This window comes from Kwoniella newhampshirensis, chromosome 11, assembly GCF_039105145.1.
Source record: "Kwoniella newhampshirensis strain CBS 13917 chromosome 11, whole genome shotgun sequence".
In the NCBI taxonomy this organism is placed as follows: domain Eukaryota; kingdom Fungi; phylum Basidiomycota; class Tremellomycetes; order Tremellales; family Cryptococcaceae; genus Kwoniella; species Kwoniella newhampshirensis.
Window position 1 is genome coordinate 301,066 of NC_089964.1, and position 15,329 is coordinate 316,394.

The 15,329-nt window shown below is 50.0% G+C and overlaps 8 protein-coding genes across 8 annotated transcripts; 4 read left to right on the forward strand and 4 right to left on the reverse strand.

The window, feature by feature from the left end:
* Nucleotides 1-373: 373 nt before the first annotated feature.
* On the reverse strand, nt 374-4,546 carry IAR55_005290 (uncharacterized protein; the record flags this gene model as incomplete). Its single annotated transcript, XM_066948382.1, has 17 exons — nt 374-415; nt 483-721; nt 773-919; nt 991-1,667; nt 1,718-1,821; nt 1,880-2,056; nt 2,108-2,226; nt 2,282-2,749; nt 2,811-2,882; nt 2,932-3,376; nt 3,425-3,492; nt 3,558-3,628; nt 3,685-3,788; nt 3,850-3,961; nt 4,044-4,198; nt 4,266-4,383; nt 4,461-4,546. The coding sequence occupies 17 exons, from the start codon at nt 4,544-4,546 to the stop codon at nt 374-376; spliced, it is 3,204 nt and encodes a 1,067-aa protein (XP_066800950.1).
* Nucleotides 4,547-4,849: 303 nt separating this feature from the next.
* On the forward strand, nt 4,850-5,415 carry IAR55_005291 (mitochondrial 54S ribosomal protein mL54; the record flags this gene model as incomplete). Its single annotated transcript, XM_066948383.1, has 3 exons — nt 4,850-5,012; nt 5,082-5,304; nt 5,367-5,415. The coding sequence occupies 3 exons, from the start codon at nt 4,850-4,852 to the stop codon at nt 5,413-5,415; spliced, it is 435 nt and encodes a 144-aa protein (XP_066800951.1).
* A 186-nt stretch (nt 5,416-5,601) lies between these two features.
* IAR55_005292 (uncharacterized protein) lies at nt 5,602-6,447 on the reverse strand (the record flags this gene model as incomplete). The annotated part of the gene is made up of 4 exons (XM_066948384.1): nt 5,602-5,730; nt 5,817-5,984; nt 6,131-6,353; nt 6,419-6,447. The coding sequence occupies 4 exons, from the start codon at nt 6,445-6,447 to the stop codon at nt 5,602-5,604; spliced, it is 549 nt and encodes a 182-aa protein (XP_066800952.1).
* Nucleotides 6,448-6,866: 419 nt separating this feature from the next.
* Nucleotides 6,867-8,522, forward strand: IAR55_005293 (26S protease regulatory subunit 8; the record flags this gene model as incomplete). Its single annotated transcript, XM_066948385.1, has 8 exons — nt 6,867-6,926; nt 7,016-7,118; nt 7,179-7,298; nt 7,359-7,625; nt 7,857-7,945; nt 8,033-8,167; nt 8,230-8,323; nt 8,401-8,522. 8 exons carry the CDS (start codon nt 6,867-6,869, stop codon nt 8,520-8,522), a joined length of 990 nt encoding a protein of 329 aa, XP_066800953.1.
* A 383-nt stretch (nt 8,523-8,905) lies between these two features.
* Nucleotides 8,906-9,636, reverse strand: IAR55_005294 (uncharacterized protein; the record flags this gene model as incomplete). Its single annotated transcript, XM_066948386.1, has 3 exons — nt 8,906-9,143; nt 9,305-9,433; nt 9,584-9,636. The coding sequence occupies 3 exons, from the start codon at nt 9,634-9,636 to the stop codon at nt 8,906-8,908; spliced, it is 420 nt and encodes a 139-aa protein (XP_066800954.1).
* A 460-nt stretch (nt 9,637-10,096) lies between these two features.
* IAR55_005295 (uncharacterized protein) lies at nt 10,097-11,131 on the forward strand (the record flags this gene model as incomplete). The annotated part of the gene is made up of 5 exons (XM_066948387.1): nt 10,097-10,259; nt 10,404-10,629; nt 10,777-10,857; nt 10,938-10,963; nt 11,019-11,131. 5 exons carry the CDS (start codon nt 10,097-10,099, stop codon nt 11,129-11,131), a joined length of 609 nt encoding a protein of 202 aa, XP_066800955.1.
* A 195-nt stretch (nt 11,132-11,326) lies between these two features.
* On the reverse strand, nt 11,327-12,949 carry IAR55_005296 (uncharacterized protein; the record flags this gene model as incomplete). The annotated part of the gene is made up of 5 exons (XM_066948388.1): nt 11,327-11,502; nt 11,579-11,753; nt 11,820-12,269; nt 12,335-12,523; nt 12,596-12,949. 5 exons carry the CDS (start codon nt 12,947-12,949, stop codon nt 11,327-11,329), a joined length of 1,344 nt encoding a protein of 447 aa, XP_066800956.1.
* A 307-nt stretch (nt 12,950-13,256) lies between these two features.
* Nucleotides 13,257-15,297, forward strand: IAR55_005297 (uncharacterized protein; the record flags this gene model as incomplete). The annotated part of the gene is made up of 7 exons (XM_066948389.1): nt 13,257-13,275; nt 13,331-14,110; nt 14,178-14,311; nt 14,375-14,490; nt 14,553-14,646; nt 14,716-15,117; nt 15,181-15,297. 7 exons carry the CDS (start codon nt 13,257-13,259, stop codon nt 15,295-15,297), a joined length of 1,662 nt encoding a protein of 553 aa, XP_066800957.1.
* Between the last annotated feature and the right edge of the window lie 32 nt (nt 15,298-15,329).

The window sequence follows — 15,329 nt, forward strand, 5'->3', positions numbered from 1 at the left end:
AGATGTGTTTGCGTACACTTTTATTGACCACCAATCAGCACCATATTAGTATGTTGGCACTACCAAGGGAAGGTCCCAAAGGAGACGATCGCAGATAAAAGAGCCTAGGGAGAACCCAGTCAAAGGAAGTATGACCGCTTCCCATCAGTGTTTCAGTCGCGGCAACCCATCATCGAGGGTATCTCATCACAAACGCAGTCAGTCTTCAACATCACGCCCATTATTTCTGCGCAATAAAGGCGAATTTAACCAGTACGATTTGTGTGAGTATCGTTGAGAAGAAGATCAAACATGCATACATAAGGACCGCGCACTGCACAACCAATTTTAGAGAAATCAGACCATATGCTCCTCGTTGCGCTACACGATTTCCTTACTCCACCTCCATCTCCTCGGGACTCAACATCGGTTGAACCTATCTCACATCGTTAGCACACACCTCACCACCTCGAAACGTAACAGACTTGACACGATTAACTCACATTGCTCTCCTCCAGTATTCCTGTGGTAGGGGGCGAGTCATCTCTCATAGTCTCCTCAACATCTTCTGTCTCCTCTTCATTCATTTCTGTAGTAAAAGATTCTCCTGATTGTTTGGGCACAGGCACAGGAAGAGACTTTTTCGTCACGCCCGCTCCGAAGAGTGTTGTCTGTTTTCCAGCGCCATTCGCGTCCTTGCTCTTTCCTTTGCTTGTAGCCCCGTTCTTGGTTTTCGCTGAAGCTATCACTTATCAGCATTTAGTGATCGACTTTGACAAAACGATCGACTGACCTTTCGGAGCACCGCTCAGTTCGATATTGTCCACTCGTTCGAAGAAACTGGTACTCTTGATCGCGTCAAGGGGTTTCGAACCTCCGGAAGGCTTGGCGAACGGATTGGATCCCGCTTGTTTCTTCGCAAACGGATTCTTAAGTGCAGCTACAACATCGAACGCACTCAGCTTGCTTGTTCGGAAGAATTGAGACGCCCCATAGCATACGAACACTCACTCGAAGATTGTGGAAATGGGTACTCTTCACCTCTCTTCTTCGCCGGTGCAGGAGCAGGCATCACGAATTCATTTTCGGTGTCGGCCACACTCTCCTCGTTCAACTTCCTCCTCTTTGCCTCTGGTGATGTAGATCGAGCCCTCGTTTCTGGGAACGGTGTCATCTCCACCTCATTTCCCGGAGTCTCAGGTATATAGGTCGATACTGGTGCAGATGACATGGGCGTCGAATCCCGATTCACGCCTCCGAAAGACCGCCTTGCTCCACCAGCACGAGGAGCGAAATCATTGAATTGTCTTCCTGTAGACGATGGACCGGCACCGGGAACATTCATTGCGCCTCCGACTGGAACGGGAGAGTAGTCTTGCTGCGGTCGAGCTCTCGACTTTTTCTCCTTTTTTCTTCGCTCCTTTTCAGCCTTTACTCCTTGTATTCTTTCTTGCAGTCCCGGAAGATGGTAGAACGCCGCGACTTTCGCGGCAGCTTCGATTGTACCGGGATTGTGCATCAGTCGCGCGACATCCAGCGCCCGCTGCAAGTTGTCGGCTTTACAAGCTCCTTGAACAAGTTGGAGCATCTCCTTGTCTAACGCGATCTCGCGTTCTTTTACCAGGTAGTCAACATCGAGGTCGGATGAGTCGATAAGATTTGAGAGGGTGAGATGACCACGAACCAGACTATCGTGCACAAGTCAGAGACAGCTTTTAAGCGCAGCAGATCAACATACCTTTCCTCTAGCTTTCCTTGCTGATTATCCATGTTCAGCATAGGCATGTGCATCTCCACCTCCTGAATCAGTGGTCTTGGGAACCATGGCTCCTTTTCTGAGCCCTATGATATGGGTGTTTATCAGCTTCAAAGCTCGCATGACCTTTACTGGATGATTTACCTTCAACATAACACAATTGAAATGAGTCGCCGTTACGCCAACCGGCCAATAAATTTCCTGTCTGCCCTCGCGTCGGAGAGATGCAGTATCAAGTAGAGGAACCCATCTTGCCTGGCCTGGACGTCGATGTCGGTCAAGAGTGGATAACAGTCCAGCAGAATCATAGATTGCGGGGGCCTGAAGAACCGTCAACTAAGCTGGCAGCGGCACCGTAATTGTTGCACTCACTCCGTCCGAAGTGAACCCAATCCACGTAAGAGTGACTTTCTTCGGTAATGGTACACGGCCTTCTTGTAAGATCTCGAATGTATCCAGGTCCATCAAGGTGTACCTCAAGTTTTGACAGCCTGCGATTCCCCATCGTTAGTATATGGTAGTGCTTTTTCGAGAAAGACAGCTCACCATCTAGACTCGTACCTCCCTCTCTGTGCACCACAATCACCCTTTCTCTCCCTGCCGCCATACCGATCACTTCTTCTCCCAGCCTCCAAACATACCGCTGAATTCCGCTGGAACTTAAAATTCTTACGAAGCCGCTACTTGTCGCGACGATCACACACCCCATACCTCCATCGGCATTAGGTCCGCCCCCAGCAGCGACCGCCAAGGCATCCTCTCCTGGTAAAAGCGAAACCGACCAATCTGATGAGGAAGCCCAGGAATCATACGGCCGATAGTATACCGTCGACGATTGGTCGGCTTCAGAGGGAACAGCATACACGATGCCCTGTTCTCCGAGTGCAGCCATCGTGTACTTGTTGTGATCTTGGAAGTGGTACCCCCTTCGCGCTGATTTGTCGTGAAATTCGACATTTACGACGTTGTGCGTTTCTTGATCAGTGGCATCGATGACTCCAATCATGTTGAAGGCTACACGACGTATCAGCGTCTAGACTGACATGATTAAGCCCCCAAGTCCATTGCGACTTACCAAGATATCGTTTCTTGTTCTTGAAGGCAGTACTTCCTGGTGTGAATGGCCCTTGCGCCTTGGTAACATTGACTTTCCGGGGAGTTAGTTTTTTTCTTTACTGGAATGGCCGCCGACTCACCGACTTCCGTCCTTCCTACTGCCCACTTTTTCTCGTCGTCGTCCTTGCCATAGCCACCATCATCGTCGACAATCCATCCGTCATCTCCAAACAGCCCGTCATCCTCCAGATCTTCCCCTTTCTCTTGAATGTCCTCGTCCAGCTCCTCGTCGCCGAACTCGTCATCCAATAGCCTATCTAAGTTTTTCGCCTGAACAGCTTCAGAGGTGAAAGGATCCGGCAGATCTGTAGGGATAGGGTTCGTCCATCTATGGAAAGTTCCGTCAAGAGAAGTATATGCGATAAGATTAGAAGTTGGGGAGAATGCGAGACCGGAGACGGAGCCTTCAGGATTGGCGTGTTTAGCGATGACTTGTCGAGAGTCGGTGGCCCAAATATATATTGTTGAGCCTGAAGATGATGCCAAATACTTTCCGTTGGACGACCAAGCGAGTTCGCCGATAGCCTTGAGCTTGATTAGCAATGCGTAGGATCCCAACATGAATGAACCCACAGCTTTTGGTCCATCATGAGTGAAAGTCGTCTGCTTCGTCCAGCCGTCTCGAGTGATGATGCCGATGTCTGCCGATATTCAGATCGTAAGCTTGGTTAAGTCTCCGTGCAGTTGACCGCTGGGATTGACACACCATTAGTCCGCGTAGGCACCGCGAAGTACGCTCCCGAAGGATGCCACTGAGCATAGCATGATGTCGTAGAGCTGCATAGCCTGTCAGCAAGTGCCAGAGTGCCTCGAAGAAAGTCCATATAACTCACTCTGATTCACTGGAAGCAATGACTCCCTCCATTATCTTCAGGCATACTGGTGTCGACCCAGAGGTGTCGTACACCTTTAGTTTGCCATCACAGGACGCTGTTGTCTATGGAGCAAGATATAAGCACCCAATCCGAAGAACTGCAAAATCCACGGAGCTGACCTACCAAGTATTTCCCCGTTGGGTCCCATGTTGCTGATCTCACTGATTTGTTGTTGTCTGACAACAGAGCTACTCTGGTAGTATCTTTCACGTGTACGATCTTGACGAGCAAGTCACTGAAGATAAGCTCGTCAGCTCACTCAGATGTGATTGTGAGAGTATGCGACTGTGCCCGGCGGCTGCACTGCCCGAACTCACTCGCTGCAGACAGCCACTCTCTCTCCAGCTTGATCGACGCTGACCCATCTTATTGGTACCCCGGAAGATCTTGTGAGGAAGCCTTCAAATTCGTTTTCGGGGTATGAGAACAAACGGACGATATTGTCAACCGAGGCAGAAATAAGATGTGTGTTCTTTGGAAACGCTGCGAGTTAGCCACATAGTGTATGTGTTCCTTGCACTCAAAGTGCGGCAGCTCACCGAGCATGTAAGCGAAGTGACCGCGTCCGAATGATTGTCATGAAAACCAGGCTCAGAATCTGGATCACTGGATTTATGTATCCTAACCAGACAGTCTGAACCACCCGTGAATATTGCACTGTCCAAATCCCACACGAAGGACCGGATCAGCTATCAAATACTTGTACGGACTTGGAACATTACAAGTCAACTCACGCTCCGTCCGGTGAGAAACAGACCCTCGTCACACCGCTGAGATGACATGGGACAGAAGAGATTGCGTCTGGACTTGGTTCTGCCATCTTGTGTGACGATATAACACACCGGTCGTATTGGTGTGCAGCTGGTCAAGCAGAGAACAGGTGTGATGCGAGATCTATCGAAATGACGGACAGTGGTGGTGGTTCAACTTTTGAGACGCGACGCGTACCCAATCATTGCGGATTGATAAGCGGTCGCAAGCTGACGAGTGAGAGGTTCATTGCCACGTCATACCGTTAGTGGTGAGATTTCCAACTCCTTGATACTGCTTCTCCAGTACTTCGTTTGTACATTTCATTCATCTTTGACATCATCAGCCATACTACAGCCATACATACCCTTCAATGTCTCTCGCCGCACTCGTATCTCGGACCGCACCAAGGGGCTTGACCCAGACCGTCCGTCTTGGTGTCGCTTCATTCTCTTGCTCAACAACGGCCTCATCGTCATCTTCTACCTCGGCTCCTTCCTCCACTTCCAAACCCAAGAAACTTAAAACACCCAAAGGTAAACAATCCCGCCATCGATCTTTCCAATCTCCACCGTCGTCGAAACTAGCTAAAACCTCTGCTACAGCTCTCTCATCTTGTTTGCCCGGAACAACACTCACCGGACTGTCCATCCTAAAGGATAAACCTGATCCTGTTGCCCTACCGGACGATCAATATCCTTCCTGGTTATGGACATTATTGGACGATACCAGTAAGGCACACAAGGCTGCAGAGAACGAGGTGCATCTCAGTCAAGAGGGGGAACAAGGGTTCGATGTGGGAAAGGAGAAGAAGAAGCTGAAGAATCTGTAAGTGCGAGATGAACCCTCAGATCATCGACTCGTGAGCTAATGTCTTGATGACTTTTCAGGAATCGAGATAAGATCAAGGCTTCCAATTATTTAAAATCTACGACATAATGCGATAAGATGTACTGCTTCATCGATCCTGCCTTCGACGGCATTCAGGAGTAGAATAGAGCAGTCAGCTGGACACTGCTCGCCCCCCTTGCAGCAAGTGCCCGATCGATGACTGGATGCTCGTGTCAAGACTTTGATCAGAGATCGTCAGATCAGATAGGAAATTCGAAACAACAACAAATAATATCATCTCACCCAGCCTCCCCCAGGTATACCTATCCTCGCTGCCAATTGCCTATACTGCTCCGTTGCCAAAGCCGATGTTCTCGCCCATAATATGGTGAGAGCCACAATGAGGAATAGTAAATTCGCGGTCTAGCAGCAGCAATTCACTGTCAGCTCTTCTATACCATTTCGATACGCCTACTGTTCGCACTCAGCAGTTATCGAGCAAGACTTACCACAAACTCCCAATAATCTTGCCGTTCCTTCTTGATCACTTTCCCACAAGCTTCCCATGCGGGTACTTCTCCACCTTGCGAAGATGTTGACGGACTATCTGCGCTTGCTGCAGGGATACAATGTAGTAATCGTCTGTTCCCAAAAGGCAAGCAGAATGGTTGGTCGAGCTACGGGTCCGAAGTTATGGTCAACTATGCCCAAGCGGACGATACAGCTTCATGGCTGATGTAGTCCACGTCCATGAGGAACAGACAGAACCAGAGTGCATGCAAATGCATCCTCTGGCTGGGTTATCATAAAACGACCAACTCACCTCGTCACGCGGACAAGGGGAACATTCTCCAAACGGTCTGCAAACCAGATCTCCGGCTGGATGAGCTATATATTCAGGTTTCGTCCTCGCTCTTCCTACGAGGGAGTCATGATATGCCTCGTATGGCGTGTAGATCCATTGTGAGGTCGATGACTGCGTTGGGTCGGCATGGACAGGAGCTGAAAAGAGGAGGACCGAGAACATGAACATGAGAATGGTTGATCTGCTAAAGGTGGATCTGACATATCAGTGACTTCTCTCCTCGAAATGGCGGAGTATAACACTCACCGTGATGAGTCGTCATGTCGTAATGTCATGTTGTACAAGTATGCAGCTGATTTGTACAAGTCCTTCACTCAAAGTGTACGGATGCTGCTAGATTGGGACAGCGTTTCAACAATAACAACGACGTCCTGAAGACGGTCAGGCCAAAGCGATCAATGACGTGGCAAATCATTCGCCATACGTTATCACACTTCTGGCTCACGCGTCGTCGTCGTCGTTGATTCACTGGTGCTGCTGCTGCTCAAACGATGATGATCACATCCATCCCATCTCCCTCATCCTCTTCGCATACTCATTCAACGCATTCAGCTGTATCACACACATAGATCGCTTCGCATCTCACTCCCTGTCGGAGAAGTCAAGTCACTCCTCGACCGCACCGCTTGTATCAAGACACTTCTCATCGCTATCCAGTAGGCCAACTACTCCATCTACCAATTCTTTATACACCATGGCCGTGGCAACGCAAAAGCCCCTCAAGGCTGCATCAGCTGGAGCAGGAAGTATCAAGGTGAGTGTATCACCCGCATGAGTCTGCCATTCGAAATTAGTGTTTCCCGACTCGATCGGAGGTGGCAGACTGACATCATTCTGTCCTAGACGTATTATCAGAACAAGATCGAAGCCGCCGAGTTGGATATCACCAAGAAGACTCAGAACTTGCGACGTTTGGAAGCTCAGAGAAATGCTCTCAACACAAGAGGTGTGTGATCCAGCTGTCTACGATAGTGGTCGTCCACAAGCTGACTACCGACTGACGTAGTACGACTACTGCGAGAGGAATTGCAAGTGCTTCAGGAATCTGGAAGTTATGTTGGAGAAGTGGTCAAAGTGATGGGCAGGAAGAAGGTTTTGGTCAAGGTGCAGCCGGAAGGCAAATACGGTACGTCAGCTTAAGGTCACATGCATATTGCGTGTGCTGATTAGCTGATGTATTATCTAGTCGTGGACTTCTCCCCTGATATCCCAATCTCGGCCCTCACCCCCAACCTTCGAGTCGCCCTTCGAGCCGATTCATACCTTCTCCACTCTATCCTTCCGAACAAGATTGATCCCTTGGTGTCCCTGATGATGGTCGAGAAGGTCCCAGATTCCACATATGAGATGGTTGGTGGTCTTGACAAGCAGATCAAGGAGATCAAAGAGGTCATCGAATTACCTGTCAAACATCCGGAACTCTTCGAGTCCCTCGGTATCGCTCAGCCTAAAGGTGTGCTTCTCTACGGTCCTCCCGGAACAGGAAAGACATTGCTCGCAAGAGCGGTCGCACACCACACGGATTGTCGATTCATTAGAGTGTCGGGAAGTGAACTGGTGCAGAAATATATCGGAGAGGGAAGTAGGATGGTCAGAGAGTTATTCGTAATGGCAAGAGAACATGCGCCGAGTATCATCTTCATGGACGAGATTGATTCCATCGGTTCCTCGAGAGGAGGTGAAGGTGGCGGGGGTGGAGATTCAGAAGTTCAAAGAACCATGATGGAATTGTTGAATCAGCTGGATGGATTTGAGCCGACCAAGAACATCAAGGTGAGTTATCAGCTTTCGCCTTTTCCTCGTCTTTAATAAGATGGAAACACCGAGCAAAGCTGACTCTCTAATTCTATCACCAATCAGGTCATCATGGCTACCAACCGTATAGATATTCTTGATTCAGCCCTGCTCCGACCAGGACGTATCGACCGAAAAATCGAATTCCCCCCCCCTAACCCTGAGGCGAGAATCACCATTCTGAAAATTCATTCGAGAAAAGTATGTCCTAGGGAATGGCGTTGGTAGTCCAGAGGTTTCAGCTGACAGTGCATCTGCTACAGATGTCCCTCCAAAGAGGAATCAACTTCCGATCGCTTGCTGAAAAGATGGGTCACTGTTCAGGTGCCGAAGTGAGGGGTATCTGCACCGAGGCTGGTGAGTGGACCCGCCCTATTCAATTCATGTTCGAGACTGTTGCAGCTCGGGAGTTGACCATCAACTCTGGCATGCAGGTATGTACGCCCTCCGAGAGAGACGGCAATATGTGGGTCAGGAGGATTTTGAGATGGCGGTGGCGAAGGTATTGAAGAAGAATGCAGAGGGCAACATGAGTGTCAACAAGCTTTTCAGTTAAAGTGGGTGAAAGTGATGATGAATTGCATGACATGGCGACCTGTTCGAGAAAGGAAATGGACTGCCGTTTCACGATGGCACAGTTTACCGGGAGTCGGGTCTCTGTAATCTGTCTCTTTACATTCAGCCCACACTGCGATGTGCTGTTAGTCTCATCGGTGTCGCCAGGGAGGTCGAGTTACCCCGCTTCGAGACGTCCAGACTACTGCTTGACTGAGACAGGAAGGACATACTTGAGCCAGTGTCGGAGCGTGAACAAGTCCTCTCATTCGCACTTCGAGCGCTTGGACATACACCTTTGAGATGGAACAGGGAGGGGTGACTCTCCAAATGCCAGAAGAAGCAAAGCAAAACAGCCAATGCGACAAACGTTCATATACACAGCTATCTAACCTCCTCTCCACTCCCTGCGCCCTTCCCATCACCTTTCAGCTCGATACCCTTCCCGCCCCCCGACACTCTGTTCGCCTCTGATCGTACTCGTGCCAAATCCTCGTCTGTCGGTCGAATGTCCGATGGATCAGGGGCAAAAGACGCCATGGTGCGAAGGACGAGATCTATGGATGATAAGAAGGAGTTGGTGGCTAGTCGGAGGAGTCGGACGGTCGTTGCGGCGTAGCTCCTACGGAAATGCGAAAAAGGTCAGTGGGGGTGATAGATCAAGAGGTAGATCATCGTTCCTAAGATCATAACGGGATGAAATAAGGGCAGAAGGGAATGAGAGCGGTTCGGTCCATTTGAATTGCCAGCGGAGAAGAGAAGAAAGTCCCCAGTCCCACTTACACAACCAAGATATCATCTTCCACTTGTAATTCGCGGAACACAAATGTACCATTCTGCTCCCTATCGACGTCCACTGCTTTGCTGGCTAATTGCGCATGTCCAGGGGTATAGAAGGGGATTCGAAGAATACTGTGAGATCGCAGTAGGTAGTAGATACGTCAGTACTGATTATCACTGAGGCTATCTATCCGGAAGGGTGAGATAACGTGGGATAGTTGACTGTGTGGAAGGTCGGTCCAAAGAAGGTGACTACCGAGCTCGGGGAAGGCGGTGACTCACACTGTATGCCATCCTTCTCTTGATGGACCCGCTTCAGCTTGTTGAGACGCCATAGTTGTGTGTTGAACCTGGGGCTGGAGGTATTGATGGATGTGACCGATCAGATGAACAGGAATGAGAGAGACCGTTTCAGAAAATACGTAGTGGATCAAGTGGAGGTGAACGAAGGAACGAAGGGTTTACACGATCCATGCTATCTATCTACCGGTCTACCTGCCTATTCTCCACCATCTTTCTCTCCTTGTTTTTTCTCCTACGTTCGGTCTGTCAAGCAAGAGTATCTAGGTCCTTCTCACTTATACTCACAAGAACGACAACCTCTCCCTACATACACCGAATAGTATATTGTAAAAGGTCGAAAGCAACATGATCAAGGTATGTCATTCTCTTGTTTGCCACCTCCTCTCACCTTTCAGCCAATCCATGTGCTGATCAAGGCATCTCCTCCATCTCTCAATGATCCCCCAATTATCGACCGAAATATCCCAATCACTATCAATTCGATCGAGACTCATGCTCGCCCTTTTACCAACGACCGCTTATCTCCACCCAATCAACACTGTCACACTGTCACACCGACGTCACCGTCCTCAGCTCTGGTCGGTGAAGAAGAATGAGGAGGCGGCAGCGAAGAAGAAGCCGAAGATGACCGCGGCACAATTACGAGTGCAGAAAGGTGGGCTGGTCGAGTTGTCTTCAACCCCTGCCTGTGTCTTTGTTGGAGACGCGCCAACGAACTATATGCCGTTCTTCGAGGGGACGATTTGCTGACCATAATATGATCTAACCCTATCTTATATCATACCGCTCGCGTTTGCAGATCTGACCGAGCTCGAACTCCCTTCCACAATGACAACGCAGTTCCCCGACCTAGCCGACGTCCTCAACTTCACGCTCACCATTACTCCGGATGAAGGGATCTACAAAGGCGGAGTGTTCAAGTTCACCTTTGCTATCAATGCGAACTATCCTCACGAACCACCTAAGGTGAGATGTGTCCAGAAGATCTATCATCCTAATTTGGATCTGGAGGGGAATGTCTGTCTGTGAGTGAGGTCCTTCGTCTCCTCAACATGGTGCCTGCGCTGCCCATCAAACACGGCCACCAAGGTTGTGTTTGTGCCGGAAGAGATCGGTACACTGTCCCAAGCCTATGAAAGTTCGCTGGCTGACATGTCGCTCGACTGAAACAGAAACATCCTTCGAGAAGACTGGAAACCCGTCCTCAACTTATCGTCTGTCATGATTGGCATTCAGTATCTCTTCCTCGAACCGTACGTGTTCTCGATTGACCTTTTTCCATCCTGTCCCTCACCCGTAAGTCCGTTACCCCGCTGACATTCCTCTCCTCTAGCAACCCTGATGACCCACTGAACAAAGGTATGTTGCTATTCTGCGGTCTCACAGACAAACAGTGTACTGATCAGACCTGTAGATGCTGCCGAAGACCTTCGACGTAATCGAGAAGCGTTCATCCAGAACGTCAAAACTTCTATGCGAGGTGGTAGTGTTCGCGGAGAGACTTTCGATCGTGTTCTCCAGGCGTGATAAGCGTGCATGGCCCGGCACGATTTCAGACGGCGTTGACAGGCGAGAAAGGAAGAGCAATTTCTATATTGTAGACTAATACATGCAAACGCGTACGAACCTCCATTCCTCTCGTTGCGTCCTATTCACACCCATTTTATGGGTGTCAGGTATATGTATATATGCTGGGTATTACTCCTACAAATCAAGACTGGCTCATTGCTTTCCATCTTGGTTCTTCAGCTTGTGTGAAGGGGGTAGTATCTGTTTTCTTCCGCTGAGCCATTTCCTGACTTTTGCCAAACTGTAATAGAAACTCTTGATAGGTCCAGCTGTGAACAGACCCTTGACCGATTGTCTCAAAGCTGGACGTCCGATGATTCTTCGCAATTCTGCGGACATACGGTAGATCAGCGAGTGCAAGCTTGGCGAGGAGGTTGAGACATTGGTAAGGAGCGATCGGCTCACCTTCCGAAACGGCCGATGTGAAAGTCCAATCTTGGACCGGTTCAAACCAATATTCGTTCTCCCTTGCAGTACCCAGATTATTTTGCAGAGGAGAGTAATGCTTGGCAACTGCTCGTTTTAGATTGATAGGCATATGCGTTGCTAACGCCGCAGCATGTTCAGGTGTATCGGGTTGCTGTCGGTCAGATTCATCGTCCATCAATTCAGGTAGTCGACATGCAAGACGGGCAGGTCCACTCACTAATATGACTTCTTCACCTTCACCCCTCCACACCCATTCACTATCAACGTCCCACTCTTTCTCTTCGTTTTCCCATCTCAATCCTAGAGGTTTCAGGAAAGGTCCGTACATCTCTCTGAAACCCTGTCTCGCTCCTTTCCCCTTGACGATATTCTTCACTTTTTCCGGGTTTTCCGCCCCGGGAACACTCATCCTCGGATCTCCCGAGTAGCTCAGTCCCGCTATCGTCTCCCACAGTTCATCCTCGGTAAAAGATGGCGAAGAGAGGATCAAAGAGACGCAAAGAGCGGAATGAAGGTTTGATTCAAGGGCTCGGCCGAGGGAAGTCGCGGAAGGGGATAAGAGGAGGGGTAGTACGGGCTTGTGTAATCTTCCAGAAAGATAAAAGGTAGTCCATTCTTCGAGATCGGCCTGAAGGGTGGAAGACGAGATCACACCGTATTTCACATCCTACGTTGACTTGAGTTGGACATGAAACGTGCAGATAGACCGCTTGTGAATTCGAATGCACTCACTAATCCATTCACGTTGACCATGGTCACATACCATACTCCTGCTCCAAAATTCTCCTGAGCCCAAGCGACACCTTCTCCACCCATCAGACGAGCATAAAGCGGATAGTGTGAGGGATTCTGTCTGAGGTTGACACTATGAAAGTCGACAGCCGACGGTGTGGAAAGGAGAAAATCTGTCAAGGGCGGAGGCTTTACAGCCCTCATCAGCTTGCGTTCTCCTGAGAGAACTGACTCATAAGCTGCTCGGTGGGACAGACTCACATCGCCTTCTTTCCTCTCGGCCTGCTTGATGACCCCGCTCCCATAAGCTACGGCCCAATCGATGGGAGCTTCGAATGTATCGATCACAGGCCGAAGACGAGCATAGGAAGCTTGTTGAGCGGGTGGAAGAGATCTGGAAGAGTGTGATCGGAAGGCCAAGGCACAGGATGACTGGCCCCGGATTTTCCTCGTTGATCTCAAATAGGTAGCACGGGGCAGGGCGACGATGGGAGAGCCAACGAGAAGGGGAGTGGTCGACCTGGCAGTGTGGTAGAATGAGAGCTGTGTCTTTGAGGTCTGACGAAGAGGGAAGGAGACTGTCGCCCCTCCCCGAGCCGTTATCAGGTATGTCATCCTGAATTCGTGTCAGTTTACACCTCTGTCGCGATGCTGAGCAGCCATAATCTTGCGAAAGACGTTAAAGCATTCGAGAGGACAGGCAGAGTGGAGGGTGGTGACGATGAACGATCACTCACATGTGCCACTTTAACATATCACCGATATAATCAGGATTATATCGCCGAAGAGAGCAGTCGCGAAGCTCATCTGATGCTTGCTGCTCTCGACGTCTCGACTTGGACTCAATGTCGAAGTAGAGATACCTTCATTCACTCGCCGCATATCCGCACTCAGTCCGTACTACCTCTAATCCTTGCCCAAGATGTCTTTCGGCGGCTTTGGTAAGCTGGCATCCTCCCGATGATATGATGATGACGCTGAATCGCCCGTGATCAGGTGCTGCATCGACGGCATCCAAACCCGCATTCGGTGGATTCTCGACGCCAAATCCTCAAGCTTCCTCTGGTTCTTCACTGTTCGGCTCAGCTCCTCAACAGCCAGCGAATCCTTCCACGTCATTGTTCGGATCCACGCAACAACAGCAACAACAACAACAACAGCCCGCAGGTGGTGCTGCGGGAGGAACAGGTTTGTTCGGATCGACTACCAACAGTCAATCACAACCTCAGACTGGAAGTCTGTTCGGATCTGCACCAAGTCAACCATCAATAGGGAACAACACTTCGGCGGGACTGTTCGGATCGACTCAACAGAATCAGCCGAGCGGTGGAGGATTGTTTGGTCAGACCCAGAACTCGTCCCAACCACAACAACAACAACAAGGAGGAGGGTTATTTGGGAATGCTAGTTCGACAAATACAGCAGCAGGGGGAGGAGGTCTGTTCGGACAACAAGCACAAAAACCAGCTGGAACGGGGCTGTTCGGTTCGACCACGCAACAACCATCAACGAGCGGTGGGCTATTTGGTTCTACAACACAGCAACAGCCAGCAACACAAGGTGGAGGACTCTTCGGATCAACAAGTCAACCTGCTCAACAGGGAGGTGGGTTGTTCGGCTCAGCAACACAGCAGCAGCAACCAGGTGGATCCAGCCTGTTCGGTGGTGGTGGGTTCGGACAACAATCACAAGCTGGTCAACAACCAGGTGGTTCGAGTCTCTTTGGTGGATTTGGCGCAAGCACAAACCAAGCTCAGCACCAGCAGCAACAGCAATGTGAGCTTCTGCACGGTTTGCGTACCATGCGAGGAACGAAGGAGTTCTGACTTCGCTATCAATTCAGGGGGTAATTCGTCAATGACTGCGTCCACGTCGAACTCAAATCCGTTTGGGATCAAGCAGGAGGTTGACATTGAGACAAAGATAAAGAACGTGCAGAATGCTTGGGACTCGAATAGCCCCGACTGTCGATTTAAGGTGAGTTTGACCTGACTGGATACGTGCGTCTCTCAATTCACGAGGACTGACTTCGATGTATAGTACTTCTTCTACAATGTCGTGGAAGAGGGCACGACCGGACGATACGGACGACCAGCTGGAGCGAATGATGATTCAAAATGGGCGAAGGCGTTGAGAGATAATCCGGACCCGAATAGGTGAGCTCGATTGCACGAAATACAACTTGAGGGCAACAAGCTGATGAGGTACGAACATCCAGTATGGTTCCCGTACTGGCGACTGGCTGGGCTGATGTGAAGAAAAGGGAGCAAGCTCAAGAAAACCTCGCTAGTGTCCACCAGCAACGGATCAAGGTGGGTTTCGCACGACGTTTTCCCTCAGCTGCTTCGCTTGTATGACGCTCACACTCACTCAAACCACAGGAGATCATTCAAGCTCTTTCTCACACTCGACAGACATCCTTATCCGCATCTATCCGACTACAAAATCTCCAAGCTCGTCAGAACCAACTGCAGCACCGTCTCATCCATCTCGCAGCTCAGACACCACAATACATCCCTCTCATCCAATCCACAGCTTTCCGACAAGAAGAAGCGGAAATGCAAGCCCAGCTCGAAAACGTCAAGGCGGAGCTGGAAGGAAAGGGCAAAAATATCGTTCGTGCTGGCTTGGGAGGACCAGGAACCGGCAAGGGCAGATTACTGGGACAATTGAACGAGCTCTGGGGACAACTTGAAGAGATCAGGAGAAGAAGAAAGATGCGAAATTTCGAGGGGAGAGATGGGTGGTTGGCGGATGAAAAGGCTTTGGCCGAGGTTGCAGAGGTGAGTACGACGATGTGTCCTCTCCCTCAACGACCGGTTGCTGACGCTACTATCGACCTGCAGATACTTGCGACGCAGCAAACTGCTCTGCAGAAGCTGTCTGGTTTGGTGCATGATGCTGTATTCGATGCGGATGTCATCCGGCAGGGGTTGGGAATGATCTCGAACGGCGAGAGATGATTGCATGGCGACGGCTCACAAAGGTCGAGGGA